Source organism: Oncorhynchus kisutch, unplaced genomic scaffold, assembly GCF_002021735.2.
Source record: "Oncorhynchus kisutch isolate 150728-3 unplaced genomic scaffold, Okis_V2 scaffold4052, whole genome shotgun sequence".
NCBI classification, from domain to species: Eukaryota; Metazoa; Chordata; class Actinopteri; order Salmoniformes; family Salmonidae; genus Oncorhynchus; species Oncorhynchus kisutch.
In genome coordinates, this window is record NW_022265997.1 from 45,287 (window position 1) to 73,195 (window position 27,909).

At 46.9% G+C, this 27,909-nt stretch overlaps 1 protein-coding gene across 1 annotated transcript in view; it reads left to right on the plus strand.

Annotated features, from left to right (window-relative positions):
- Positions 1-5,973: 5,973 nt before the first annotated feature.
- The window catches only part of LOC109877712 (receptor expression-enhancing protein 3), a 38,291-nt gene continuing 16,355 nt past the window's right edge, over positions 5,974-27,909 (plus strand). Inside the window, exons 1-5 of the mRNA XM_031822046.1 lie at positions 5,974-6,529; positions 18,549-18,621; positions 22,254-22,330; positions 24,214-24,334; positions 24,602-24,715. Of these exons, the coding sequence (XP_031677906.1) occupies positions 6,498-6,529; positions 18,549-18,621; positions 22,254-22,330; positions 24,214-24,334; positions 24,602-24,715 (417 nt within the window). The 5' untranslated portion in view covers positions 5,974-6,497. The remainder of the gene's footprint in view (positions 6,530-18,548; positions 18,622-22,253; positions 22,331-24,213; positions 24,335-24,601; positions 24,716-27,909) is intronic.

Consider the following 27,909-nt stretch of genomic DNA (forward strand, 5'->3'; position numbering starts at 1 on the left):
TAAATCCAAGGGTTCACATACTTGTTCCCACCCTGCACAGTGAATCTTTACATGGTAGGTTCCATAAAGACGTGAAAACGTATAATTGTTTGTGTGTTATTAGTTTAAACATACTGTTTTGTCTATTGTTGTGACTTAGATCAAATCAAATCAAATGTATTTATATAACCCTTCTTACATCAGCTGATATATCAAAGTACTGTACAGAAACCCAGCCTAAATCCCCAAACAGCAAGCAATGCATGTGTAGAAGCACGGTGGCTAGGAAAAACTCCCTAGAAATGCCAAAACTTAGGAAGAAACCTAGAGAGGAACCAAGCTATGAGGGGTGGCCAGTCCTCTTCTGGCTGTGCCGGGTGGAGATTACAACAGAACATGGCCAAGATGTTCAAATGTTCATAAATTACCAGCAGGGTCAAATAATAATAATCACAGTAGTTGTCGTGGGTGCAACAAGTCAGCACCTCAGGAGTAAATGTCAGTTGGCTTTTCATAGCCGATCATTAAGAGTATATCTACCGCTCCTGCTGTCTCTAGAGAGTTGAGAACAGCAGGTCTGGGACAGGTAGCACGTCCGGTGAACAGGTCAGGGTTCCATAGCCGCAGGCAGAACAGTTGAAACTGGAGCAGCAGCACGGCCAGGTGGACTGGGGACAGCAAGGAGTCATCATGCCAGGTAGTCCTGGGGCATGGTCCTAGGGCTCAGGTCCTCCAAGAGAGAAAGAGAGAAAGAGAATTAGAGAGAGCATACTTAAATTCACACAGGACACCAGATAAGACAGGAGAAATACTCCAGATATAACAGACTGACCCCAGCCCCCCGACACATGAAATACTACAGCATAGATACTGGAGGCTGAGACAGGAGGGGTCAGCAGACACTGTGACCCCATCCGAGGACACCCCCGGACAGGGCCAAACAGGCAGGATATAACCCCACCCACTTTGCCAAAGCACAGCCCCCACACCACTAGAGGGATATCTTCAACCACCAACTTACCATCCTGAGACAAGGCCGAGTATAGCCCACAAAGATCTTCGCCATGGCACGAACCCAAGGTGGGGTGCCGACCCAGACAGGAAGATCACGTCAGTGACTCAACCCACTCAAGTGATGCACCCCTCCTAGGGACGGCATGGAAGAGCACCAGCAAGCCAGTGACTCAGCCCCTGTAATAGGGTTAGAGGCAGACAATCCCAGTGGATGAAGATCAGATGAAATTTGATGACCAATTTGTGCAGAAATCCAGGTATTACCAAAAGGTTCACATACTTTTTCTTGCCACTGTGTGGATGGAGTCCACAGTTCAATCCACAGATTCTATCAGATGCCAGATGCATTATACATTATATGACATGAGGAAATAGTGAATATACTGTGATGAACACCGTGCCACTAAGTTTAGTCTGTTTCGTCTCCTGTCCTGCTAATGTTGCTACATCATTGTGGGCCGTTAGACTGCCTACATTCTTGGACATTACCATTTACTAAATAGAAATACATCTATATTTTCCGACAAGGGGCTATCACTATACAAGTTAGCAGGCCACTACTGTGTATTAGTAGTAGAGCATTGTGAGCTAATGTATAGCTCACTAAAGACCTTAGAAGAAAGCCCATTTGGGTTAATACAATGGTCTCTTATTACATTAGTCCTCTGCAGTGCATTTGGAGAACGTCTCCTGTAGCTGAGGTTGATTGGATTAGATCATGTGCAACGGGATGGTGTACTGGGGTTTACTTCACTGTAGAGTGGAGTGGACATTTATGTGTTTTCTCTCTTTAAAATAGCTGAAATACACTGTAGGGCTTTCCCCTGTTCACAGACTAAATCCACTGCATGGAACGGGAGGCTCCCAGTGGTCTGCTTTTTCTCTGATCTCCCATCTGTAGGTTACTGACCAGAACACAATAGTACGGTTCATCAGAAACCTGACCAGAACACAATAGTACGTTTCATCAGAAACCTGACCAGAACACAATAGTATACGGTTCATCAGAAGCCAGACACTTTGTTTTTGTGATTGTAGTAATCACCATGTTAACGAGTTATTCTTGATCTACTCTACTGCGTATATCATAATATTTTCTAAACCCTATGAGACGGATCAATATCTCAAATGGTTTTGTTGTTGTACGGTGTTGTATAAGAGATAATACTTTATAGCACAGGGCATGAAATGAATCAATGTATATATAACTAGGCAAGTCAGTTAAGAACAAATTCTTATTTACAATGACAGCCTACCCCGGCCAAACCCTAACGCGGAAGATGCTGGGCCAATTGTGCACCGCCCTATGAGATTCCCAATCACGGCCAGTGGTGATACAGCCTGGATTTGAACTGTGTGTGTAGTGAAGCCTGTAGCACTGAGATGCAGTGCCTTAGACCGCTGCTCCACTCTGGAGCATATAATTATGCACATATATGTATCCATGATAACAGATATAGGTTTCTCTCTGTGTTGTGACTCTTTATCTCTCTGAAAATTAAAACTATGTGATGTGCTCCAGAGTAATTAACAGATCACCGACCATTTCGAATCCCACCGTACCTTCTCCGCTATGCAATCTGGTTTCAGAGCTGGTCACGGGTGCACCTCAGCCATGCTCAAGGTCCTAAACAACATCATAACCGCCATCGATAAGAGACATTACTGTGCAACCGTATTCATCAACCTGGCCAAGGCTTTCGACTCTGTCAATCAAACCACATTCTTATTGGCAGACTTGACAGCCTTGGTTTCTCAAATGATTGCCTCGCCTGGTTTACCAACTACTTCTCTGATAGAGTTCAGCGTGTCAAATCGGAGGGCCTGTTTCCGGACCTCTGGCAGTCTCTATGGGGGTGCCACAGGGTTCAATTCTCGGGCCGACTCTCTTCTCTGTATACATCAATGATGTCGCGCTTGCTGCTGGTGATTCTCTGATCCACCTCTACGCAGACGACACCATTCTGAATACTTCTGGGCCCTCTTTGGACACTGTGTTAACTAACCTCCAGAAGGCTTCAATGCCATACAACTCTCCTTCCGTGGCCTCCAACTGCTCTTAAATGCAAGTAAAACTAAATACATGCTGTTCAACCGATTACTGCCAGCACACGCCCGCCAGTCCAGCATCACTACTCTGGACGGTTCTGACTTAGAATACGTGGACAACTACAAATACCTAGGTGTCTGGTTAGACTGTAAACTCTCCTTCTAGACTCACATTAAGCATCTCCAATCCAAAATTAAATCTAGTATCGGCTTCCTATATCGCAACAAAGCATCCTTCACTCATGCTGCCAAACATACCCTCGTAAAAATGACGATCCTACCGATCCTCGACTTCGGCGATGTCATCTATAAAATAGCCTCCAACACTCTACTCAACAAATTGGATGCAGTCTATCATAGTGCCATCCGTTTTGTCACCAAAGCCCCATACACTACCCATCACTGCGACTTGTACGCTCTCGTTGGTTCGCCCTCACTTCATACTCGTCGCCAAACCCACTGGCTACGGGTTATCTACAAGTCTCTGCTAGGTAAAGCCCCGCCTTATCTCAGCTCACTGGTCACCATAGCGCACCCACTCGTAGTACGTGCTCCAGCAGGTACAGTGCCTTGCGAAAGTATTCGGCCCCCTTGAACTTTGCGACCTTTTGCCACATTTCAGGCTTCAAACATAAAGATATAAAACTGTATTTTTTTGTGAAGAATCAACAACAAGTGGGACACAATCATGAAGTGGAACGACATTTATTGGATATTTCAAACTTTTTTAACAAATCAAAAACAGAAAAATTGGGCGTGCAAAATTATTCAGCCCCCTTAAGTTAATACTTTGTAGCGCCACCTTTTGCTGCGATTACAGCTGTAAGTCGCTTGGGGTATGTCTCTATCAGTTTTGCACATCGAGAGACTGAAACTTTTTCCCATTCCTCCTTGCAAAACAGCTCGAGCTCTGTGAGGTTGGATGGAGAGCATTTGTGAACAGCAATTTTCAGTTCTTTCCACAGATTCTCAATTGGATTCAGGTCTGGACTTTGACTTGGCCATTCTAACACCTGGATATGTTTATTTTTGAACCATTCCATTGTAGATTTTGCTTAATGTTTTGGATCATTGTCTTGTTGGAAGACAAATCTCCATCCCAGTCTCAGGTCTTTTGCAGACTCCATCAGGTTTTCTTCCAGAATGGTTCTGTATTTGGCTCCATCCATCTTCCCATCAATTTTAACCATCTTCCCTGTCCCTGCTGAAGAAAAGCAGGCCCAAACCATGATGCTGCCACCACCATGTTTGACAGTGGGGATGGTATGGTCAGGGTGATGAGCTGTGTTGCTTTTACGCCAAACATAACGTTTTGCATTGTTGCCAAAAAGTTCAATTTTGGTTTCATCTGACCAGAGCACCTTCTTCCACATGTTTGGTGGCTTGTGGCAAACTTTAAACAACACTTTTTATGGATATCTTTAAGAAATGGCTTTCTTCTTGCCACTCTTCCATAAAGGCCAGATTTGTGCAATATACGACTGATTGTTGTCCTATGGACAGAGTCTCCCACCTCAGCTGTAGATCTCTGCAGTTCATCCAGAGTGATCATGGGCCCCTTGGCTGCATCTCTGATCAGTCTTCTCCTTGTATGAGCTGAAAGTTTAGAGGGACGGCCAGGTTTTGGTAGATTTGCAGTGGTCTGATACTCCTTCCATTTCAATATTATCGCTTGCACAGTGCTCCTTGGGATGTTTAAAGCTTGGGAAATCTTTTTGTATCCAAATCCGGCTTTAAACTTCTTCACAACAGTATCTCGGACCTGCCTGGTGTGTTCCTTGTTCTTCATGATGCTCTCTGCGCTTTTAACGGACCTCTGAGACTATCACAGTGCAGGTGCATTTATACGGAGACTTGATTACACACAGGTAGATTGTATTTATCATCATTAGTCATTTAGGTCAACATTGGATCATTCAGAGATCCTCACTGAACTTCTGGAGAGAGTTTGCTGCACTGAAAGTAAAGGGGCTGAATAATTTTGCACGCCCAATTTTTCAGTTTTTGATTTGTTAAAAAAGTTTGAAATATCCAATAAATGTCGTTCCACTTCATGATTGTGTCCCACTTGTTGTTGATTCTTCACAAAAAAATACAGTTTTATATCTTTATGTTTGAAGCCTGAAATGTGGCAAAAGGTCGCAAAGTTCAAGGGGGCCGAATACTTTCGCAAGGCACTGTATATCTCACTGGTCACCCACAAAGCCAAATCCTCCTTTGGTCGCCTTTCCTTCCAGTTTGCACAGTTTGCACAAAATCACTGAAGCTGGAGACTCATATCTTCCTCACTAGCTGTCAGAGCAGCTAACAGATCACTGCACCTGTGCATAGCCCATCTGTAAACAGCCCATCTATCTACCTCATCCCCATACTGTATTTATTTATTTATCTTGCTCCTTTGCACCCCAGTATCTCATATTCCTCTTCTGCACATCTACCATTCCAGTGTTTAATTGCTATATTGTAATTACTTAGTCACCATTGGCTTATTTATTGCCTTAACTCCCTTATCTTACCTCATTTGCACTCACTGTATATAAACTTTTTGTTTTATTTTTTCTGTTTTTTTCTATTGTATTATTGACTGTATGTTTTGTTTATTCCATGTGTAACTCTGTGTTGTTCTATGTGTCGAATTGCTATGCTTTATCTTGGCCAGGTCGCAGTTGCAAGTGAGAACTTGTTCTCAACTAGCCTACCTGGTTAAATAAAGGTGTTGTCTATTTTTAAATAAATCACTACCAACCGTTGAGGTTATTATTTTACAGTCCCTCCTTGCAACAACAGCGTATTTGTAAAGCAACAATACTATTCTCAACGCTTTTTATCGTGATTGGTTCATACTCGCCACGCATCGAATCTACACCAATCAGAGTTGAGTATGATATTTCATCGTTATTTCACATGGACCATCTTCACTAGCCAATAGTTATGCGGCATTGGTGTAAACAGGCACTTCTGTCCAATGAGACAAAGCAGGAGGAAGGTCTATCTGATCTCAGGTCGCCTGGTGTGGAGCTCCTTCCTGCCTGCGGAGCACAGACAGAAGAGAGGTGAAGGAGTTTGACCCGAAGGAGAGTTGGACCCATAGGAGAGTTGAACCCAAAGGAGAGTTGAACCCAAAGGAGAGTTGGACCCAAAGGAGAGTTGGACCCAAAGGAGAGTTGGACCCAAAGGAGAGTTGGACCCAAAGGAGAGTTGGACAAGCTTTAATACAACATAATTTTAACATAGCTGGCTAAATCGTAACCTCTCGCTTTTAACTTAGATTTGTGAAACAACACGTTTTTTTTTTTCAAAGTTCACGGACATGTTTGAGAAGATCGCTCGTCGTTATTAACTTGTTACCGGTGTTTACGGTGTCTACCACCACCACCCCCGTGTACCCGTTACCCCTCCAGCCCCTGGGTCCTGTCTCTCTCTTCTGCCTCTCAGCTAACCTCGATCTGGGAAAGATGGTGTCGTGGATGATCTCCAGAAGCGTTGTGTAAGTTAAAGACGAGAATTGTATATTGTATTTTGCTGAAATGATCATTATCAGACGAGTTGTTTTAAAGCTGTTTTCTGTAGCTAGCTGGAGAGCTAACCAAGTAGCTAGCTAACGCTAATTTTAGCACGGCACTTCAACTAACTTTTAATTAAGCAAAGCAATTTCGCTTATTGTAATGGTATTAATTTCGAATTTATATTTGTAAAAGTTCTGTAAAAACTTTTTTTTTAAAACAACAACCTCATTGTCAACATTGGGAAGTATTACCTAATAGTTACCTTGCTAGCTAACGTTAGCTTGTTGTTGTTTACGTTTTTTGTTCCTGTAACTAAGTAACTAAGGATGTTTAACCACGTCTTAACTAACTAGAGGCAGCTCAGTGAGTTATGCTCTCTGGAAACTAGTTAGTTAAATGAGTTAGCTAGTTAGTTAGTTAGCTTTGGAACCGAAATACTTCCCATCTGTGTGGACTGTGGTAGATTCAGTGGGATGTTTAGGCCTGAAGTTTGTGGTTTAATGGAAACACGGAATGTGGTGCGGTTCGGACTAAAGTTGGTTTCAGATGTTTATTTGATAGCGAAGGACACATTTCACTTATAGTTAATCGAGAGAATTCATTTGCCTTTGCATTTTGGTAAAGCCGGCTTTATCGTGGTAGTTTTATTTTCCGTCGCTGTCCTCCAGAATAATGCACACCTCAAGTAGCCCAACTAATACAGACTTCCAATATTGTGTCCCATGACTACTAGTTAGTTTGCTGACCACACAAGTATGTGAGATCAGATGATGGATGAGTTTGTACATTTTAGAGAAAGAAAACGCCCAGTTTTTACTCTGATCTCCCCTCACAACTCATGGCCCAGTACAATTACATAACTGTACTGTAGGCTACAGTACATGGAAGGGGGAGACTGCTTCAGGTGTGATTGGGAGAAGAGACAGCACAGTATTTACAGTCTACTCTGTGTCCTGTTCTTCCCACTGTAGCCTAGACTGGGCATAAGTCACTGGTAAAGGCATCCTGTCAATGCTTCAAAACAATCAGACGATTCATTTAAAAGTAATGCATAAGTGAAAGCATTAGACAACACCTGTTATGGTCTACAGGGCTAGTAGCCATATGCATTAGATAGCACATGTTCTGGTCTACAGGGCTAGTAGCCATATGCATTAGACAGCACATGTTCTGGTCTACAGGGCTAGCTAGTAGCCATATGCATTAGATAACACATGTTCTGGTCTACAGGGCTAGCTAGTAGCCATATGCATTAGATAACACATGTTCTGGTCTACAGGGCTAGCTAGTAGCCATATGCATTAGACAGCACATGTTCTGGTCTACAGGGCTAGCTAGTAGCCATATGCATTAGATAACACATGTTCTGGTCTACAGGGCTAGCTAGTAGCCATATGCATTAGATAACACATGTTCTGGTCTACAGGGCTAGCTAGTAGCCATATGCATTAGATAACACATGTTCTGGTCTACAGGGCTAGCTAGTAGCCATATGCATTAGATAACACATGTTCTGGTCTACAGGGCTAGCTAGTAGCCATATGCATTAGATAACACATGTTCTGGTCTACAGGGCTAGCTAGTAGCCATATGCATTAGATAACACATGTTCTGGTCTACAGGGCTAGCTAGTAGCCATATGCATTAGATAACACATGTTCTGGTCTACAGGGCTAGCTAGTAGCCATATGCATTAGATAACACATGTTCTGGTCTACAGGGCTAGCTAGTAGCCATATGCATTAGATAACACATGTTCTGGTCTACAGGGCTAGCTAGTAGCCATATGCATTAGATAACACATGTTCTGGTCTACAGGGCTAGCTAGTAGCCATATTACGCTGCAGACAAGTTAACTTGGCAGTTACGGTCTGCCTGTATCCACGTTAGGCATTTCAAGTTCTAAGTCTGAAGTCTTGAGGGCAGAACTAGGCTCCTGCACTGATTCTGACGTCGCTCTGGTTTCTCCTAATCAAATTAACCTGATCATGTGGCTAATCACATTATTTAATTCACCAATGACAAAAATAACTTTCAAATGTACTGGGGCATGTGTTGTACAGCCTTCTTTAAGTGGTTATTACAGTTATTTAATCACGTTATGGTTTAGTGGATTATCTTGTCTCCCAAGTCACGGTGACCCTTATAAGCATGTGTGAAACCAGTTTTTCCAGACTGCTGTGTGGCGTTTCCTGGGTCCTTTCCATAGGTTAGTCATTATAAGGTGTGTTCATGATTGATTTGTTTTTGAGGCGTCGTGGAATAGGAATCTGAAATTAGTCATGTAATCGCTGAACTCGCTGTTTATGATCACATTTGTTTACATCTTTGGAAATGTTGGGGGGGGGGGGTCAATTTGAGTATTTCTTACTACACTGAACAAAAAATATTAATCGCAAAATGCAACAATTTAAAAGTTACAGTTTATATAAGGAAATCAATCAATTGAAATAAAGAAATCGGGCCTTAATTTATGGGTTTCACATGACTGGGAATACAGATACACTACATGACTGGGAATACAGTCTGTTGGTCACAGATGCACTACATGACTGGGAATACAGTCTGTTGGTCACAGATGCACTACATGACTGGGAATACAGTCTGTTGGTCACAGATGCACTACATGACTGGGAATACAGTCTGTTGGTCACAGATGCACTACATGACTGGGAATACAGTCTGTTGGTCACAGATGCACTACATGACTGGGAATACAGTCTGTTGGTCACAGATGCACTACATGACTGGGAATACAGTCTGTTGGTCACAGATGCACTACATGACTGGGAATACAGTCTGTTGGTCACAGATGCACTACATGACTGGGAATACAGTCTGTTGGTCACAGATGCACTACATGACTGGGAATACAGTCTGTTGGTCACAGATGCACTACATGACTGGGAATACAGTCTGTTGGTCACAGATACAGGGCCTTCGGAGAGTATTCAGACTCCTTGACTTTTCCACATTTTTATGTTACAGCCTTATTCTAAAATTACTTTTTTCTCGCCCTCATCAATCTACACACAAAACCAGTGTTTGCTTTGTCATTATGTGGTATTCAGAAGTGGTTGTTAATTTCTATTTAAACTTATTTACGCATTACTTTGTTGAAGCACCTTTGGCAGCGACTATAGCCTGGAGTCTTCTTGGGTATGACGCCACAAGCTTGGCACACCTGTATTTGGGGAGTTTCTCCCATTCTTCTCTGCAGATCCTCTCAAGCTCTGTCAGGTTGGCTGGGGAGCGTCGTTGCACCGCTATTTTCCCTCGATCCTGACTTCTCTCTGTTCTCACCACTGACAACCATCCCCACAGCATGATGCTTCCACCACCATGCTTCACCGTAGGGATGGTGCCAGGTTTCCTCCAGACCTGATGCTTGGCCTTAAGGACAAAGAGTTCAATCTTGGTTTAATCAGACCAGAGAATCTTGTTTCTCATGGTCTGAGAGTCTTTAGGTGACTTTTTGGCAAACTCCAAGCGGGCCGTCATGTGCCTTTTTACTGAGGAGTGGCTTCTGTCTGGCCCACTCTACTAGACATGTGGCTGGTCTTAGCCGATGTAGAGGTCCTGGGCTGGCGTGGTTACATGTGGTCTGTGGTTGAGACCGGTTGGATGTAATGACAAATGATCTAAATTAACTTAGGAGGCGTCTTCTCTGGCAGAAGCTCTGGTGGACATTCCTGCAGTCAGCATGCCAACTGCACGCTCTGTCATCTTACCTTGGCAAAGGAGAAATGCTCCCTGACAGGGATGGAAACAAATTTGTGCACAAAAATAAGCTTTTTGTTCATATGGAAAATATCTGGGATCTTTTATTTTGGCTCTTGGGACCAACACTTTGTTTTTCTATTGTTTCTACTGGAACGTTGTCATTTTAGTTTGGATAATGACCAGGACAGATTAGAAATGCCTGTCATTTTAGTTTGGATAATGACCAGGACAGATTAGAAATGCCTGTCATTTTAGTTTGGATAATGACCAGGACAGATTAGAAATGCCTGTCATTTTAGTTTGGATAATGACCTGGGCAGATTAGAAATGCCTGTCATTTTAGTTTGGATAATGACCAGGGCAGGGTTAGAAATGCCTGTCATTTTAGTTTGGATAATGACCAGGGCAGATTAGAAATGCCTGTCATTTTAGTTTGGATAATGACCTGGGCAGATTAGAAATGCCTGTCATTTTAGTTTGGATAATGACCAGGGCAGATTAGAAATGCCTGTCATTTTAGTTTGGATAATGACCTGGGCAGATTAGAAATGCCTGTCATTTTAGTTTGGATAATGACCAGGACAGATTAGAAATGCCTGTCATTTTAGTTTGGATAATGACCTGGGCAGATTAGAAATGCCTGTCATTTTAGTTTGGATAATGACCAGGGCAGATTAGAAATGCCTGTCATTTTAGTTTGGATAATGACCAGGGCAGGGTTAGAAATGCCTGTCATTTTAGTTTGGATAATGACCAGGGCAGATTAGAAATGCCTGTCATTTTAGTTTGGATAATGACCAGGACAGATTAGAAATGCCTGTCATTTTAGTTTGGATAATGACCAGGACAGATTAGAAATGCCTGTCATTTTTAGTTTGGATAATGACCAGGGCAGATTAGAAATGCCTGTCATTTTAGTTTGGATAATGACCGGGGCAGATTAGAAATGCCTGTCATTTTAGTTTGGATAATGACCTGGGCAGATTAGAAATGCCTGTCATTTTAGTTTGGATAATGACCAGGACAGATTAGAAATGCCTGTCATTTTAGTTTGGATAATGACCAGGGCAGATTAGAAATGCCTGTCATTTTAGTTTGGATAATGACCAGGACAGATTAGAAATGCCTGTCATTTTAGTTTGGATAATGACCAGGACAGATTAGAAATGCCTGTCATTTTTAGTTTGGATAATGACCAGGACAGATTAGAAATGCCTGTCATTTTAGTTTGGATAATGACCAGGGCAGGGTTAGAAATGCCTGTCATTTTTAGTTTGGATAATGACCGGGGCAGATTAGAAATGCCTGTCATTTTTAGTTTGGATAATGACCGGGGCAGATTAGAAATGCCTGTAATTTTTAACGCATCTTTCTCCAACTTGGTTAAATCCAAAGCCAAGCCCTGTTTATTCAGAGGGCCGTTCTACAACGCTTTGAGCGCTCTCCCAGGCTCCACGTTCACGTAGCCTGACATTTCAGTCTCTGATTAATAACGTTTGTCCTTGTATTTCAAGATTGATGAATATAACAACATAATGTGGTGGACCGAACTAACTATTAACGTCCCTTAACGCTCAGACAGTCAATGGCTGTAGCATAGTGTATTTGACTGAATAATTAGCTAATAAATATTTAAGAAATTATGAATAATAAGCACATGTTTTTACCTGATAATAGACTGCTAATGATGATAACACAACTTCTAATACCAAGATAGTAACGTTAAGTAGTCTCTGTTAACTTAGCTGACCTTCAATACAGGGAATTCAGCTGAGTTCTCTGAGACATTTTTACAACTCACTGAAACTGAAAATAAATATATGGGCAAATGATTCCAAACATGATGCTAATAATTGACCTGCATTACGGCAGGCAGCTAACTGTTAAATTACACTTTCCATCCTTACTTTGGAAGGTCACTGTCTCTGCGCTGGTCGCCTGTGAGTGAGACAACGTAGCTAGCCAATGAGAGCGTAGTAGAACGCCCCTCTGAATAACGGGTGTGGTTTGGCCTAACTGCGTTGGGGGAAACGAAAGACGCCATTTTAACCTCAAAAGATGGCTGACAGTACCACCGCTAAATTGTGCTGTAGCAACAGATGTGCATTTCCACAGGGGAAAGCCATCAGCCCTTTACCCCTGTAGCTGAAACCAGATGTGTATTTCCACAGGGGAAAGCCATCAGCCCTTTACCCCTGTAGCTGAAACCAGATGTGTATTTCCACAGGGGAAAGCCATCAGCCCTTTACCCCTGTAGCTGAAACCATATGTGTATTTCCACAGGGGAAAGCCATCAGCCCTTTACCCCTGTAGCTGAAACCAGATGTGTATTTCCACAGGGGAAAGCCATCAGCCCTTTACCCCTGTAGCTGAAACCAGATGTGTATTTCCACAGGGGAAAGCCATCAGCCCTTTACCCCTGTAGCTGAAACCAGATGTTGGAGTTGAGATCTCTGCCTGGATCTTAAAATCCTTCCTCCGTCTTTATCCCAGTAACTCTACATCTGACTCTCTCCCAGGTTTCATGCTAGGAGCTGTGAGTGAGCAGTGGGTGTACTGTCAGACATTACATTTATTTTTTTACCAGAACTGGGAAAGTTGATCTAAAACAGAATGTCAAGGCTTGTGTATCGTGTTTTCCTGCTGCATACTGCTAGAGAGGCCCCATTTCACACAATTGTTTCAAGATGCCTCTCTGCAGGCTCTGTCTCCTTCATGTTCAAGGTTTCTGGAGAAATATCCTCCTTCCCTGTGTGAAAATACTCCAGCCTGCCCCGAGCGGGACAGGGTCTATTTCTGCAGGCCAACAATCATTTATGTTTTATTTGTGTTGTCCATCTGTAGGTGCTCTATAGACTAACTACTAACGCTAACCTTACCCTTCTCCTAACCCTTAACATGAACCCTGACCTCTTAACCCTTAACATGAACCCTGACCTCTTAACCCTTAACATGAACCCTGACCTCTTAACCATTAACATGAACCCTAACCTCTTAAACTTTATCTTAACCCTAACCTCCTAACCCTTAACATGAACCCTGACCTCTTAACCATTAACATGAACCCTAACCTCTTAACCCTTAACATGAACCCTAACCTCCTAACCCTTAACATGAACCCTAACCTCTTAAACTTTATCTTAACCCTAACCTCCTAACCCTTAACATGAACCCTGACCTCTTAACCATTAACATGAACCCTAACCTCTTAACCTCTTAACCCTTAACATGAACCCTAACCTCCTAACCCTTAACATGAACCCTAACCTCCTAACCCTTAACATGAACCCTGACCTCTTAACCCTGAACATGAACCCTGACCTCTTAACCCTTAACATGAACCCTGACCTCTTAAACCTTAACATGAACCCTGACCTCTTAACCCTTAACATGAACCCTGACCTCTGAACCCTTAACATGAACCCTGACCTCTTAACCCTTAACATGAACCCTGACCTCTTAACCCTTAACATGAACCCTAACCTCTTAACCCTTAACATGAACCCTGACCTCTTAACCCTTAACATGAACCCTGACCTCTTAACCCTTAACATGAACCCTGACCTCCTTAACCCTTAACATGATCCCTGACCTCTTAACCCTTAACATGAACCCTGACCTCTTAACCCTTAACATGAACCCTGACCTCTTAACCCTTAACATGAACCCTAACCTCTTAAACCTTATCTTAACCCTAACCTCCTAACCCTTAACATGAACCCTAACCTCCTAACCCTTAACATGAACCCTAACCTCCTAACCCTTAACATGAACCCTAACCTCCTAACACTTAACATGAACCCTGACCTCCTAACCCTTAACATGAACCCTGACCTCTTAACCCTGACCTCTTAACCCTTAACATGAACCCTGACCTCTTAACCCTTAACATGAACCCTGACCTCCTAACCCTTAACATGAACCCTGACCTCTTAACCCTTAACATGAACCCTGACCTCTGAACCCTTAACATGAACCCTGACCTCTTAACCCTTATCCTAAGACTAAACTTAACCCTAGCCTTAACCCTAACCTGAGCAAGTAATTGCTTATCAACAGTTTGTTGATAGTATGACCATCCTGAAAGCATCTACAGATGGAACATCCAGATGATCCAAATAAAGACCCAATGATTGTGTCCCAGAAGCTATTTCAACTATTCAACTATCTGCATTTTGGGGCGGCAGGGTAGCCTAGTGGTTAGAGTGTTGGACTAGTTATCGGAAGGTTGCAAGTTCAAACCCCCGAGCTGACTAGGTACAAATCTGTCGTTCTGCCCCTGAACAGGCAGTTAACCCACTGTTCCTAGGCCGTCATTGAAAATAAGAATTTGTTCTTAATTGACTTGCCTAGTTAAATAAAGATAAAATAAAATAAAAATAAATTTTCACTAACTTGTATGACTCATCACATACTCTTTACTCTGATCAGTCACTATATTCCTAGTTATATGTACATATCTACCTCAATTACTTGACACTCCCTGTATATAGCCATGTTATTATCTGGTACTTCCTGTCTATAGCCACGTTATTACCTGGTACTTCCTGTCTGTAGCCGCGTTGTGACCTGGTACTTCCTGTCTGTAGCCGCGTTGTGACCTGGTACTTCCTGTCTGTAGCCGCGTTGTGACCTGGTACTTCCTGTCTGTAGCTGCGTTGTGACCTGGTACTTCCTGTCTGTAGCCGCGTTGTGACCTGGTACTTTCTGTCTGTAGCCGCGTTGTGACCTGGTACTTCCTGTCTGTAGCCGCGTTGTGACCTGGCACTTCCTGTCTGTAGCCGCGTTGTGACCTGGCACTTCCTGTCTGTAGCCGCGTTGTGACCTGGCACTTCCTGTCTGTAGCCGCGTTGTGACCTGGCACTTCCTGTCTGTAGCCGCGTTGTGACCTGGCACTTCCTGTCTGTAGCCGCGTTGTGACCTGGCACTTCCTGTCTGTAGCCGCGTTGTGACCTGGCACTTCCTGTCTGTAGCCGCGTTGTGACCTGGCACTTCCTGTCTGTAGCCGCGTTGTGACCTGGCACTTCCTGTCTGTAGCCGCGTTGTGACCTGGTACTTCCTGTCTGTAGCCGCGTTGTGACCTGGCACTTCCTGTCTGTAGCCGCGTTGTGACCTGGCACTTCCTGTCTGTAGCCGCGTTGTGACCTGGCACTTCCTGTCTGTAGCCGCGTTGTGACCTGGCACTTCCTGTCTGTAGCCGCGTTGTGACCTGGCACTTCCTGTCTGTAGCCGCGTTGTGACCTGGCACTTCCTGTCTGTAGCCGCGTTGTGACCTGGCACTTCCTGTCTGTAGCCGCGTTGTGACCTGGTACTTCCTGTCTGTAGCCGCGTTGTGACCTGGCACTTCCTGTCTGTAGCCGCGTTGTGACCTGGCACTTCCTGTCTGTAGCCGCGTTGTGACCTGGCACTTCCTGTCTGTAGCTGCGTTGTGACCTGGCACTTCCTGTCTGTAGCCGCGTTGTGACCTGGCACTTCCTGTCTGTAGCCGCGTTGTGACCTGGCACTTCCTGTCTGTAGCTGCGTTGTGACCTGGCACTTCCTGTCTGTAGCCGCGTTGTGACCTGGCACTTCCTGTCTGTAGCCGCGTTGTGACCTGGCACTTCCTGTCTGTAGCCGCGTTGTGACCTGGCACTTCCTGTCTGTAGCCGCGTTGTGACCTGGCACTTCCTGCAGGGCAGCTCCTGTTCAAACTGAAGAACTAGATGAGGTGTGATAATATGCTTTATCATTATCTTTACTTTAAATGGTGGACTAAGTCGTTGCTGTCCAGTAGGAAGGGATGCTGGCGTTTTCTTCCCAGTGTAAATCTACTTCTGTTGTGTCTACTGCCTGCTATCTGTGTTGTGTCTACTGCCTGCTATCTGTGTTGTGTCTACTGCCTGCTATCTGTGTTGTGTCTACTGCCTGCTATCTGTGTTGTGTCTACTGCCTGCTATCTGTGTTGTGTCTACTGCCTGCTATCTGTGGAGTGTCTACTGCCTGCTATCTGTGGCGTGTCTACTGCCTGCTATCTGTGGCGTGTCTACTGCCTGCTATCTGTGGCGTGTCTACTGCCTGCTATCTGTGGCGTGTCTACTGCCTGCTATCTGTGGCATGTCTACTGCCTGCTATCTGTGGCGTGTCTACTGCCTGCTATCTGTGGCGTGTCTACTGCCTGCTATCTGTGGCGTGTCTACTGCCTGCTATCTGTGGCGTGTCTACTGCCTGCTATCTGTGGCGTGTCTACTGCCTGCTATCTGTGGCGTTTCTACTGCCTGCTATCTGTGGCGTGTCTACTGCCTGCTATCTGTGGCGTGTCTACTGCCTGCTATCATTGGCGTGTCTACTGCCTGCTATCATTGGCGTGTCTACTGCCTGCTATCATTGGCGTGTCTACTGCCTGCTATCTGTGGCGTGTCTACTGCCTGCTATCTGTGGCGTGTCTACTGCCTGCTATCTGTGGCGTGTCTACTGCCTGCTATCTGTGGCGTGTCTACTGCCTGCTATCTGTGGCGTGTCTACTGCCTGCTATCTGTGGCGTGTCTACTGCCTGCTATCTGTGTTGTGGGTGGCGCTAGATTAAGCTGATTTTTAAGAACAGCAGCCAAATTGAAGGAAAAATGGCATCTATTAACTAAGCAGACCACCGTTTTAATTCAACAAGTAGCTGTTACGTGGAAGGACTTTTGACAAATTACACCCTTCCTTCCTTCCCTGTTGGAGACTTAGAGAAAGGACTGTCTGACTACAGCCAACCACGGCTATTCTTGGAGACCCTGTATAGTCCTCAGCTGTTGCCATAGAAACAGCAAAATAAACTCTGTCATGGAGGCGAGTGAGGTGGATCCCTGGACAGAGGCCATGAAACATAAAACGAACAGGAAGAGAATTTCACTCTTTTACGCTCGTTGGCCAGTTTATTAGGTACACCCATCTAGTACTGGGTTGGATCCACCTTTTCCTCCAGAACACTGAATTCTTCAGGGAATCAATTTGCTACATTTTTATAAAGGGACCTTGAATAAAGAGAACCCTGGAATGAGTAGATTGAAGTGAGGGGGGGACATATATATTTTTAATGCGGCTGTAACGAAGCAAAATGTGGAAAAAGTCAAGGGGTCGGAATATTTTTGTACATACATACATGTATGTACATGCATACATACATAGTGACTCCTCACTGCAGCCCGGTCTCAGATCAGAGAGAATCCTATAGGGCCTATATATAACACACAGAGTACATCCCATATGGCAGCATTCCCTATATAGTGTACTTCTTTTGACGAGGGCTCATGGGGTAGTGGACTGCTTTTTGACGAGGGCTCATGGGGTAGTGGACTGCTTTTTGACGAGGGCTCATGGGGTAGTGGACTGCTTTTTGACGAGGGCTCATGGGGTAGTGGACTGCTTTTTGACGAGGGCCCCATGGGTAGTGGACTGCTTTTTGACGAGGGCCCCATGGGTAGTGGACTACTTTTGACGAGGGCCCCATGGGTAGTGGACTACTTTTTGACGAGGGCCCCATGGGTAGTGGACTACTTTTTGACGAGGGCCCCATGGGTAGTGGACTACTTTTTGACGAGGGCCCCATGGGTAGTGGACTACTTTTTGACGAGGGCCCCATGGGTAGTGGACTACTTTTTGACGAGGGCCCCATGGGTAGTGGACTACTTTTTGACGAGGGCCCCATGGGTAGTGGACTACTTTTTGACGAGGGCCCCATGGGTAGTGGACTACTTTTTGACGAGGGCCCCATGGTTAGTGGACTACTTTTTGACGAGGGCCCCATGGGTAGTGGACTACTTTTTGACGAGGGCCCCATGGGTAGTGGACTACTTTTTGACGAGGGCCCCATGGGTAGTGGATAGGATGCCATTCGGTATACAACCATGTGTAGGCTTTACATCTGGTGTGGGTCATCCACTGGGGCGTGCTGGGTTGTGTTCTCTCCCTGAGAACCCCACTGAACCTAACCCCCTCCCCCCTCCCAGACAAGCTTGGGCACCAGGATGTAAATTAAGAGCACATGTTGGATCAAATCTCTGTTGTGAAACAGTCACAGCTCCCCCCATGTGTAGGGAGTGGTAGTGCATCCTAACACCAGGCTACATAGAGGACTACAGGAAACTCCGGAGTCTGGTTCAGTACAGCAGCTCTTAGCAGCCTGTGATTATGATGCTTTCGGTGTGTCTGGCTTGTTGTTGCTTTAGTTTAACTGAATGTGTCCTTTAATATGTTCTCTCTTGGTGGTAAATGATTTGACGCTGATAGTTTCATATTTCTCTGGTCTCTACACAGGCTCGTCTTCGGGACCCTGTATCCTGCATACTATTCCTACAAAGCAGTGAAAACCAAAAATGTCAAGGAATATGTAAGTACAAAAACCCCTATTTCAACATCATTGATTTCATCATGCGTGTGTGTGTGTGTGTGTGTGTGTGTGTGTGTGTGTGTGTGTGTGTGTGTGTGTGTGTGTGTGGGGTTCCCCCGAGGGTGTGTCTTTTTATGAGTTTGAAAAGCAGCCCATGTCTGGTCTGAAGGTATTGAGGACAAGTCCAGGCATGTGAATGGGAGTTAACTGCCTATGACTGGAACAAACACATTGACGTGCCTATCTGTGGAGACGTGCAGCAGGGCACTGTGAAGGATGGGCTCCAAGCAGGTGCTTTACAGGAATGCTATATTGAGTGTGTGGCCAACAGGTTTAGGAGAGGTTCTTTATGAGGATATCATCGGTCTCCTCTCCTCCGTCTCCTCCGTCTCTCCCTTCCTCTCCTCCGTCTCTCCCTTCCCCTCCTCCGTCTCTCCCTTCCTCTCCTCTGCCCTTTCTCCTCTCCTCCGTCTCTCCCTTCCCCTCCTCCGTCTCTCCCTTCCTCTCCTCTGCCCTTTCTCCTCTCCTCTGTCTCTCCCTTCCTCTCCTCCGTCTCTCCTTTCCTCTCCTCCGTCTCTCCCTTCCTCTCCTCCGTCTCTCCCTTCCTCTCCTCCGTCTCTCCCTTCCTCTCCTCCGTCTCTCCCTTCCTCTCCTCCGTCTCTCCCTTCCTCTCCTCCGTCTCTCCCTTCCTCTCCTCCGTCTCTCCCTTCCTCTCCTCCGTCTCTCCCTTCCTCTCCTCCGTCTCTCTCTCCTCTCCTCAGTCTCTCTCTCCTCAGTCCTTTCTCCTCTCCTCCGTCTCTCCCTCCTCTCATCCGTCTCTCTCTCCTCTCCTCAGTCCTTTCTCCTCTCCTCAGTCCTTTCTCCTCTCCTCAGCCCTTTCTCCTCTCCTCTGTCTCTCCCTTCCTCTCCTCTGCCCTTTCTCCTCTCCTCTGTCTCTCCCTTCCTCTCCTCTGCCCTTTCTCCTCTCCTCCGTCTCTCCCTTTCTCCTCTGCCCTTTCTCCTCTCCTCCGTCTCTCCCTTCCTCTCCTCCGTCTCTCCCTTCCTCTCCTCCGTCTCTCCCTTCCTCTCCTCCGTCTCTCCCTTCCTCTCCTCCGTCACTCCCTTCCTCTCCTCCGTCACTCCCTTCCTCTCCTCCGTCTCTCCCTTCCTCTCCTCCGTCTCTCCCTTCCTCTCCTCCGTCTCTCCCTTCCTCTCCTCCGTCTCTCCCTTCCTCTCCTCCGTCTCTCCCTTCCTCTCCTCCGTCTCTCCCTTCCTCCGTCTCTCCCTTCCTCTCCTCCGTCTCTCCCTCCTCTCCTTCGTCTCTCTCTCTCCTCTCCTCCGTCTCTCTCTCCTCCGTCTCTCCCTTCCTCTCCTCTGCCCTTTCTCCTCTCCTCCGTCTCTCCCTTCCTCTCCTCCGTCTCTCCCTTCCTCTCCTCTGTCTCTCCCTTCCTCTCCTCTGCCCTTTCTCCTCTCCTCTCTCCCTTCCTCTCCTCTGCCCTTTCTCCTCTCTCCCTTCCTCTCCTCTGCCCTTTCTCCTCTCCTCTCTCCCTTCCTCTCCTCTGCCCTTTCTCCTCTCCTCTCTCCCTTCCTCTCCTCAGCCCTTTCTCCTCTCCTCAGCCCTTTCTCCTCTCCTCAGCCCTTTCTCCTCTCCTCCGTCTCTCCCTTCCCTCCTCTGTCTCTCCCTCCTCTCCTCCGTCTCTCCCTCCTCTCCTCCGTCTCTCCCTCCTCTCCTCCGTCTCTCTCTCTCCTCTCCTCCGTCTCTCTCTCCTCCGTCTCTCCCTTCCTCTCCTCTGCCCTTTCTCCTCTCCCCCGTCTCTCCCTTCCTCTCCTCTGCCCTTTCTCCTCTCCTCCGTCTCTCCCTTCCTCTCCTCTGCCCTTTCTCCTCTCCTCCGTCTCTCCCTTCCTCTCCTCCGTCTCTCCCTTCCTCTCCTCCGTCTCTCCCTTCCTCTCCTCCGTCTCTCCCTTCCTCTCCTCCGTCTCTCCCTTCCTCTCCTCCGTCTCTCCCTTCCTCTCCTCCGTCTCTCCCTTCCTCTCCTCCGTCTCTCCCTTCCTCTCCTCCGTCTCTCCCTCCTCTCCTCCGTCTCCTCTCATCCGTCTCTCTCTCTCCTCTCCTCAGTCCTTTCTCCTCTCCTCCGTCTCTCTCTCCTCTCCTCAGCCCTTTCTCCTCTCCTCCGTCTCTCTCTCCTCCGTCTCTCCCTCCTCTCCTCTGCCCTTTCTCCTCTCCTCCGTCTCTCCCTTCCTCTGCCCTTTCTCCTCTCCCCCGTCTCTCCCTTCCTCTCCTCTGCCCTTTCTCCTCTCCCCCGTCTCTCCCTTCCTCTCCTCAGTCCTTTCTCCTCTCCCCCGTCTCTCCCTCCTCTCCTCAGTCCTTTTGCCTCTCCTCCTCCTCTTGTTAAACATGTTTTCCTTCATTCCACTCAGATAGGGCTGGGCGGTATATGACTATAGACAGGTATTGATGCACAGACCACTGAGTTTTTACGTTACCTTCTATACTGGTATTTGAATGTTTGGTTTGTTAAATGTGATACACCTTGTGTGACGTCCATCTTTATAGTTTACTACACTACTTGAGTCCTCTCTCTTGCTCTCCTAGCCCCGCCCCCTGTCACTCAAGGAGCGCAACTGTTGTCTCTTGACCACGAGATGCATGCGTTCAGTCTGCATGGTCAATGCAGCACAAGCAACAATGATGCTTATTTTCTTTTGCTTTGTATGTTATAATAAAAATAACATTTTCAACAGCTGTATTTGAGAGAGAGAGACTGGTTTTAGCCTTAAGGCCTGATGTGTGAACAAGGCTTTAGTTAGACATGAGGAATAATCTAGCTAGAACAAGTTGACATGTAATTTCTCAGAGCCTATGGCTTGTTGGCTAGGTATCTCATCTCTGAGTCTGTCTAAGAGGGAGGAATGCTTGCTTTGGATGTTAGCCTGTAAGCTTGTTAGCCTGTTGTCCTGTAGTCCTGTTGGTCTGTAGTCCTGTTGGTCTCTAGTCCTGTTGGTCTGTAGTCCTGTAGGCCAGCCTGTTAGTCTGTAGGCCTGTAGCCTGTTAGTCGTTAGCCTGTTAGCCTGTAGCCTGTTAGCCTGTAGGCCTGTAGCCTGCTAGTCTGGAGCCTGTTAGTCTGTAGTCCTGTAGCCTGTTGGCCTGTAGCCTGTTGGCCTGTAGCCTGCTAGCCTGTAGCCTGCTAGCCTGTAGCCTGTTAGCCTGTTAGTCTGTAGTCCTGTAGCCTGTTGGCCTGTTAGCCTGGAGCCTGTTAGTCTGTAGTCCTGTAGCCTGTAGCCTGTTAGCCTGGAGCCTGTTAGTCTGTTGGCCTGTAGCCTGTTGGCCTGTAGCCTGTTAGCCTGGAGCCTGTTAGTCTGTAGTCCTGTAGCCTGCTAGCCTGTTGGCCTGTAGCCTGCTAGCCTGTAGCCTGCTAGCCTGTAGCCTGAAGCCTGTTAGCCTGTTAGTCTGTAGTCCTGTACTGAGCTGCTCACACCTTATTGCAGAGTTCCATGGTGCTTCTTTTTGGACATAACACTGTAAAACACCAGCCAATCAGCTCAAAGAGATTTTTAATTTAAGAAATCTGTTCCAACAGGTGTATGTCTAGCATACTGTAACATGTAGGAAGTGTTGATTATCTCTCTCTCTCTCTCTCTCTCTGTTCCAACAGGTCCGTTGGATGATGTACTGGATTGTGTTTGCTCTCTACACCGTAGTGGAGACCATCACAGACCTCACTGTAGCCTGGTAAGACTGAATACAGACCTCACTGTAGCCTGGGGAGACTGAATACAGACCTCACTGTAGCCTGAATACAGACCTCACTGTAGCCTGAATACAGACCTCACTGTAGCCTTTAAAGAGGAGTGTCATGTCGGCTTGTTAATATAATTTAGTAACACAATGCCTTTCCCTAACGATCAGATTTTATGAGGAGTGTCATGTCGGCTGGTTAATAGGATTCAAACAGTATGTTTGACTGGCAGAAAATGAATAGCAGTGGACGGCGGTACGCTAACACAATACCTTTCCCTAACGCTAACCCTTTCCCTAACCGTAACACAATGCCTTTCCCTAATGCTAACCCTTTCCCTAACCATAACACAATGCCTTTCCCTAACCATAACACAATGCCTTTCCCTAACCATAACACAATGCCTTTCCCTAACCATAACACAATGCCTTTCCCTAACCCTAACACAATGCCTTTCCCTAACCCTAACACAATGCCTTTCCCTAACCCTAACACAATGCCTTTCCCTAACCCTAACACACAGCCTTTCCCTAACCCTAACACAATGCCTTTCCCTAACCCTAACACAATGCCTTTCCCTAACCCTAACACAATGCCTTTCCCTAACCCTAACACAATGCCTTTCCCTAACCCTAACACAATGCCTTTCCCTAACCCTAACACAGCCTTTCCCTAACCCTAACACAATGCCTTTCCCTAACCCTAACACAATGCCTTTCCCTAACACAATGCCTTTCCCTAACCCTAACACAATGCCTTTCCCTAACCCTAACACAATGCCTTTCCCTAACCATAACACAATGCCTTTCCCTAACCCTAACACAATGCCTTTCCCTAACCCTAACACAATGCCTTTCCCTAACCCTAACACAATGCCTTTCCCTAACCCTAACACAATGCCTTTCCCTAACCCTAACACAATGCCTTTCCCTAACCCTAACACAATGCCTTTCCCTAACCCTAACACAATGCCTTTCCCTAACCCTAACACAATGCCTTTCCCTAACCCTAACACAATGCCTTTCCCTAACCCTAACACAATGCCTTTCCCTAACCCTAACACAATGCCTTTCCCTAACCCTAACACAATGCCTTTCCCTAACCCTAACACAATGCCTTTCCCTAACCCTAACACAATGCCTTTCCCTAACCCTAACACAATGCCTTTCCCTAACCCTAACACAATGCCTTTCCCTAACCCTAACACAATGCCTTTCCCTAACCCTAACACAATGCCTTTCCCTAACCCTAACACAATGCCTTTCCCTAACCCTAACACAATGCCTTTCCCTAACCCTAACACAATGCCTTTCCCTAACCCTAACACAATGCCTTTCCCTAACCCTAACACAATGCCTTTCCCTAACCCTAACACAATGCCTTTCCCTAACCCTAACACAATGCCTTTCCCTAACCCTAACACAATGCCTTTCCCTAACCCTAACACAATGCCTTTCCCTAACCCTAACACAATGCCTTTCCCTAACCCTAACACAATGCCTTTCCCTAACCCTAACACAATGCCTTTCCCTAACCCTAACCCTTTCCCTAACGCTAACCCTTTCCCTAACGCTAACCCTTTCCGTAACACAATGCCTTTCCCTAACCGTAACCCAATGCCTTTCCCTAACGCTAACCCTTTCCCTAACCGTAACACAATGCCTTTCCCTAACGCTAACCCTTTCCCTAACGCTAACCCTTTCCCTAACCGTAACACAATGCCTTTCCCTAACGCTAACCCTTTCCCTAACCGTAACCCAATGCCTTTCCCTAACGCTAACCCTTTCCCTAACGCTGGTCTCTCTCTAGGTACCCCCTGTACTATGAGATATCTGGTCTCTCTAGGTTAATACTGTAATGTGGTGTCTCTCTCTAGGTTCCCCCTATACTATGAGATTAAGATAGCATTTGTTATCTGGTTGCTGTCTCCCTACACCAGAGGAGCTAGTCTCATCTACCGGAAGTGTCTCCATCCTCTACTGTCCTCAAGAGAGAGGGTAAGACTGACTGAGCACTGTAACTGTGTATCACATGTGTTTGAATATGAAGCCTTGTCAAGCAACAGAAGAATGCGTTTGAATCCTAGATTAGTTTTTATTCCTTCTACTAAGAAAGCTGGCTGACACGTAAAATGATCTGCTGTCAGTTGATGACAAGATATTTAGCTTTTGTGTTGTCATGGGTTTTGACATGTTGTTGCATACTATAGTTGTTATTCTGTGAACTGACTCTCTGTTTGTCTCTGTAACGGTTGTTGTCACCAGGAGATAGATGAGTACATTGTCCAGGCCAAGGAGCGTAGCTACGAGACCATGGTGACCTTCGGCAAGCAGGGCCTAAGTATAGCTGCTACTGCAGCTGTCTCCGCAGCTGTCAAGGCAAGTACTGCACGAGTCCCCCCCCCCCCCCACCCCCCACCCTTGTAACTGGCTCTGACTTTGCTAATATGATACTTTGAGGAAAAATGTACTTACTGTGATATGTGGTTGTCCCACCTAGCTATCTGAATATACTAACTACTGTGATATGTGGTTGTCTCACCTAGCTATCTGAATATACCAACTACTGTGATATGTGGTTGTCCCACCTAGCTATCTGAATATACTAACTACTGTGATATGTGGTTGTCCCACCTAGCTATCTGAATATACTAACTACTGTGATATGTGGTTGTCTCACGTAGCTATCTGAATATACTAACTACTGTGATATGTGGTTGTCCCACCTAGCTATCTGAATATACTAACTACTGTGATATGTGGTTGTCTCACCTAGCTATCTGAATATACTAACTACTGTGATATGTGGTTGTCCCACCTAGCTATCTGAATATACTAACTACTGTGATATGTGGTTGTCTCACCTAGCTATCTGAATATACTAACTACTGTGATATGTGGTTGTCTCACCTAGCTATCTGAATATACTAACTACTGTGATATGTGGTTGTCCCACCTAGCTATCTGAATATACCAACTACTGTGATATGTGGTTGTCTCACCTAGCTATACTAACTACTGTGATATGTGGTTGTCCCACCTAGCTATCTTAAGATGAATGCCCTAAATAAGTCGCTCTGGATAAAGAGTCTGTTTAAAGGACTGACGTGGAAACGTGTCTGTTTAAAGGACTGACGTGGAAACGTGTCTGTTAAAGGACTGACGTGGAAACGTGTCTGTTAAAGGACTGACGTGGAAACGTGTCTGTTAAAGGACTGACGTGGAAACGTGTCTGTTAAAGGACTGACGTGGAAACGTGTGTGTGTGTGTGTGAGATTCTCTATTGGGTGTAACTGCAAACAGCCATGCACAGAGCAGCACGGGCCAGTCCCTGGGCTAACAGCCATGCACAGAGCAGCACGGGCCAGTCCCTGGGCTAACAGCCATGCACAGAGCAGCACGTGCCAGTCCCTGGGCTAACAGCACGGGCCAGTCCCTGGGCTAACAGCCATGCACAGAGCAGCAAGGGCCAGTCCCTGGGCTAACAGCACGGGCCAGTCCCTGGGCTAACAGCACGGGCCAGTCCCTGGGCTAACAGCCATGCACAGAGCAGCACGTGCCAGTCCCTAGGCTAACAGCCATGCACAGAGCAGCACGGGCCAGTCCCTGGGCTCACAGCCATGCACAGAGCAGCACGGGCCAGTCCCTGGGCTCACAGCCATGCACAGAGCAGCACGGGCCAGTCCCTGGGCTAACAGCCATGCACAGAGCAGCACGTGCCAGTCCCTAGGCTAACAGCCATGCACAGAGCAGCACGGGCCAGTCCCTGGGCTCACAGCCATGCACAGAGCAGCACGGGCCAGTCCCTAGGCTCACAGCCATGCACAGAGCAGCACGTGCCAGTCCCTGGGCTAACAGCCATGCACAGAGCAGCACGTGCCAGTCCCTGGGCTAACAGCCATGCACAGAGCAGCACGTGCCAGTCCCTGGGCTAACAGCCATGCACAGAGCAGCACGTGCCAGTCCCTGGGCTAACAGCCATGCACAGAGCAGCACGTGCCAGTCCCTGGGCTAACAGCCATGCACAGAGCAGCACGTGCCAGTCCCTGGGCTAACAGCCATGCACAGAGCAGCACGTGCCAGTCCCTGGGCTAACAGCCATGCACAGAGCAGCACGTGCCAGTCCCTGGGCTAACAGCCATGCACAGAGCAGCACGTGCCAGTCCCTGGGCTAACAGCCATGCACAGAGCAGCACGTGCCAGTCCCTGGGCTAACAGCCATGCACAGAGCAGCACGGGCCAGTCCCTGGGCTAACAGCCATGCACAGAGCAGCACGGGCCAGTCCCTGGGCTAACAGCCATGCACAGAGCAGCACGTGCCAGTCCCTGGGCTAACAGCCATGCACAGAGCAGCACGTGCCAGTCCCTGGGCTAACAGCCATGCACAGAGCAGCACGTGCCAGTCCCTGGGCTAACAGCCATGCACAGAGCAGCACGTGCCAGTCCCTAGGCTAACAGCCATGCACAGAGCAGCACGTGCCAGTCCCTGGGCTAACAGCCATGCACAGAGCAGCACGTGCCAGTCCCTGGGCTAACAGCCATGCACAGAGCAGCACGTGCCAGTCCCTGGGCTAACAGCCATGCACAGAGCAGCACGTGCCAGTCCCTGGGCTAACAGCCATGCACAGAGCAGCACGTGCCAGTCCCTGGGCTAACAGCCATGCACAGAGCAGCACGTGCCAGTCCCTGGGCTAACAGCCATGCACAGAGCAGCACGTGCCAACAGCCATGCACAGAGCAGCACGTGCCAACAGCCATGCACAGAGCAGCACGTGCCAACAGCCATGCACAGAGCAGCACGTGCCAACAGCCATGCACAGAGCAGCACGTGCCAACAGCCATGCACAGAGCAGCACGTGCCAACAGCCATGCACAGAGCAGCACGTGCCAACAGCCATGCACAGAGCAGCACGTGCCAACAGCCATGCACAGAGCAGCACGTGCCAACAGCCATGCACAGAGCAGCACGTGCCAGTCCCTGGGCTAACAGCCATGCACAGAGCAGCACGTGCCAGTCCCTGGGCTAACAGCCATGCACAGAGCAGCACGTGTCAGTCCCTGGGCTAACAGCCGTGCCAGTCCCTGGGCTGTGTCATCAGGACTCAACACAGAGGGACTAGTGTTTGTTCTCCTTCTCTACTCTTAATAGGACTATTGTTGCTTCAGAGACCGAGAGTTCCATGGAGGCATCGGTCTTGTCTGTTGAAGCCAGGCGGATCTGATTGATGTGCTGGTATTGTGTCCGGTGGCTGACTGGTTGTGACTAACAATAGGAACATGCTAGTGTTGAGCCCTATAAAGTCTGCCATGAGGACGGAATCCAGGCATTTTAAAACGGAATTCAACAATATTCTAAAATGTGTTGACCTTAGTAGGAAATCAGCTAAATGTATTGAATTTATTAGAAAACGTATATTAGTTTGAACCCAGTTAATCAAAACGCATGAACAAAGTGTATCAGTGGTTTTGGTATTTTCCTACAACTTTCTGAAAGGACACAGGAATGCCCCAGTGTGTGTGTCTACCTGTTAGCGTTGACGCAATTCATGATAACCGTCTTCTGGTAGATGGAA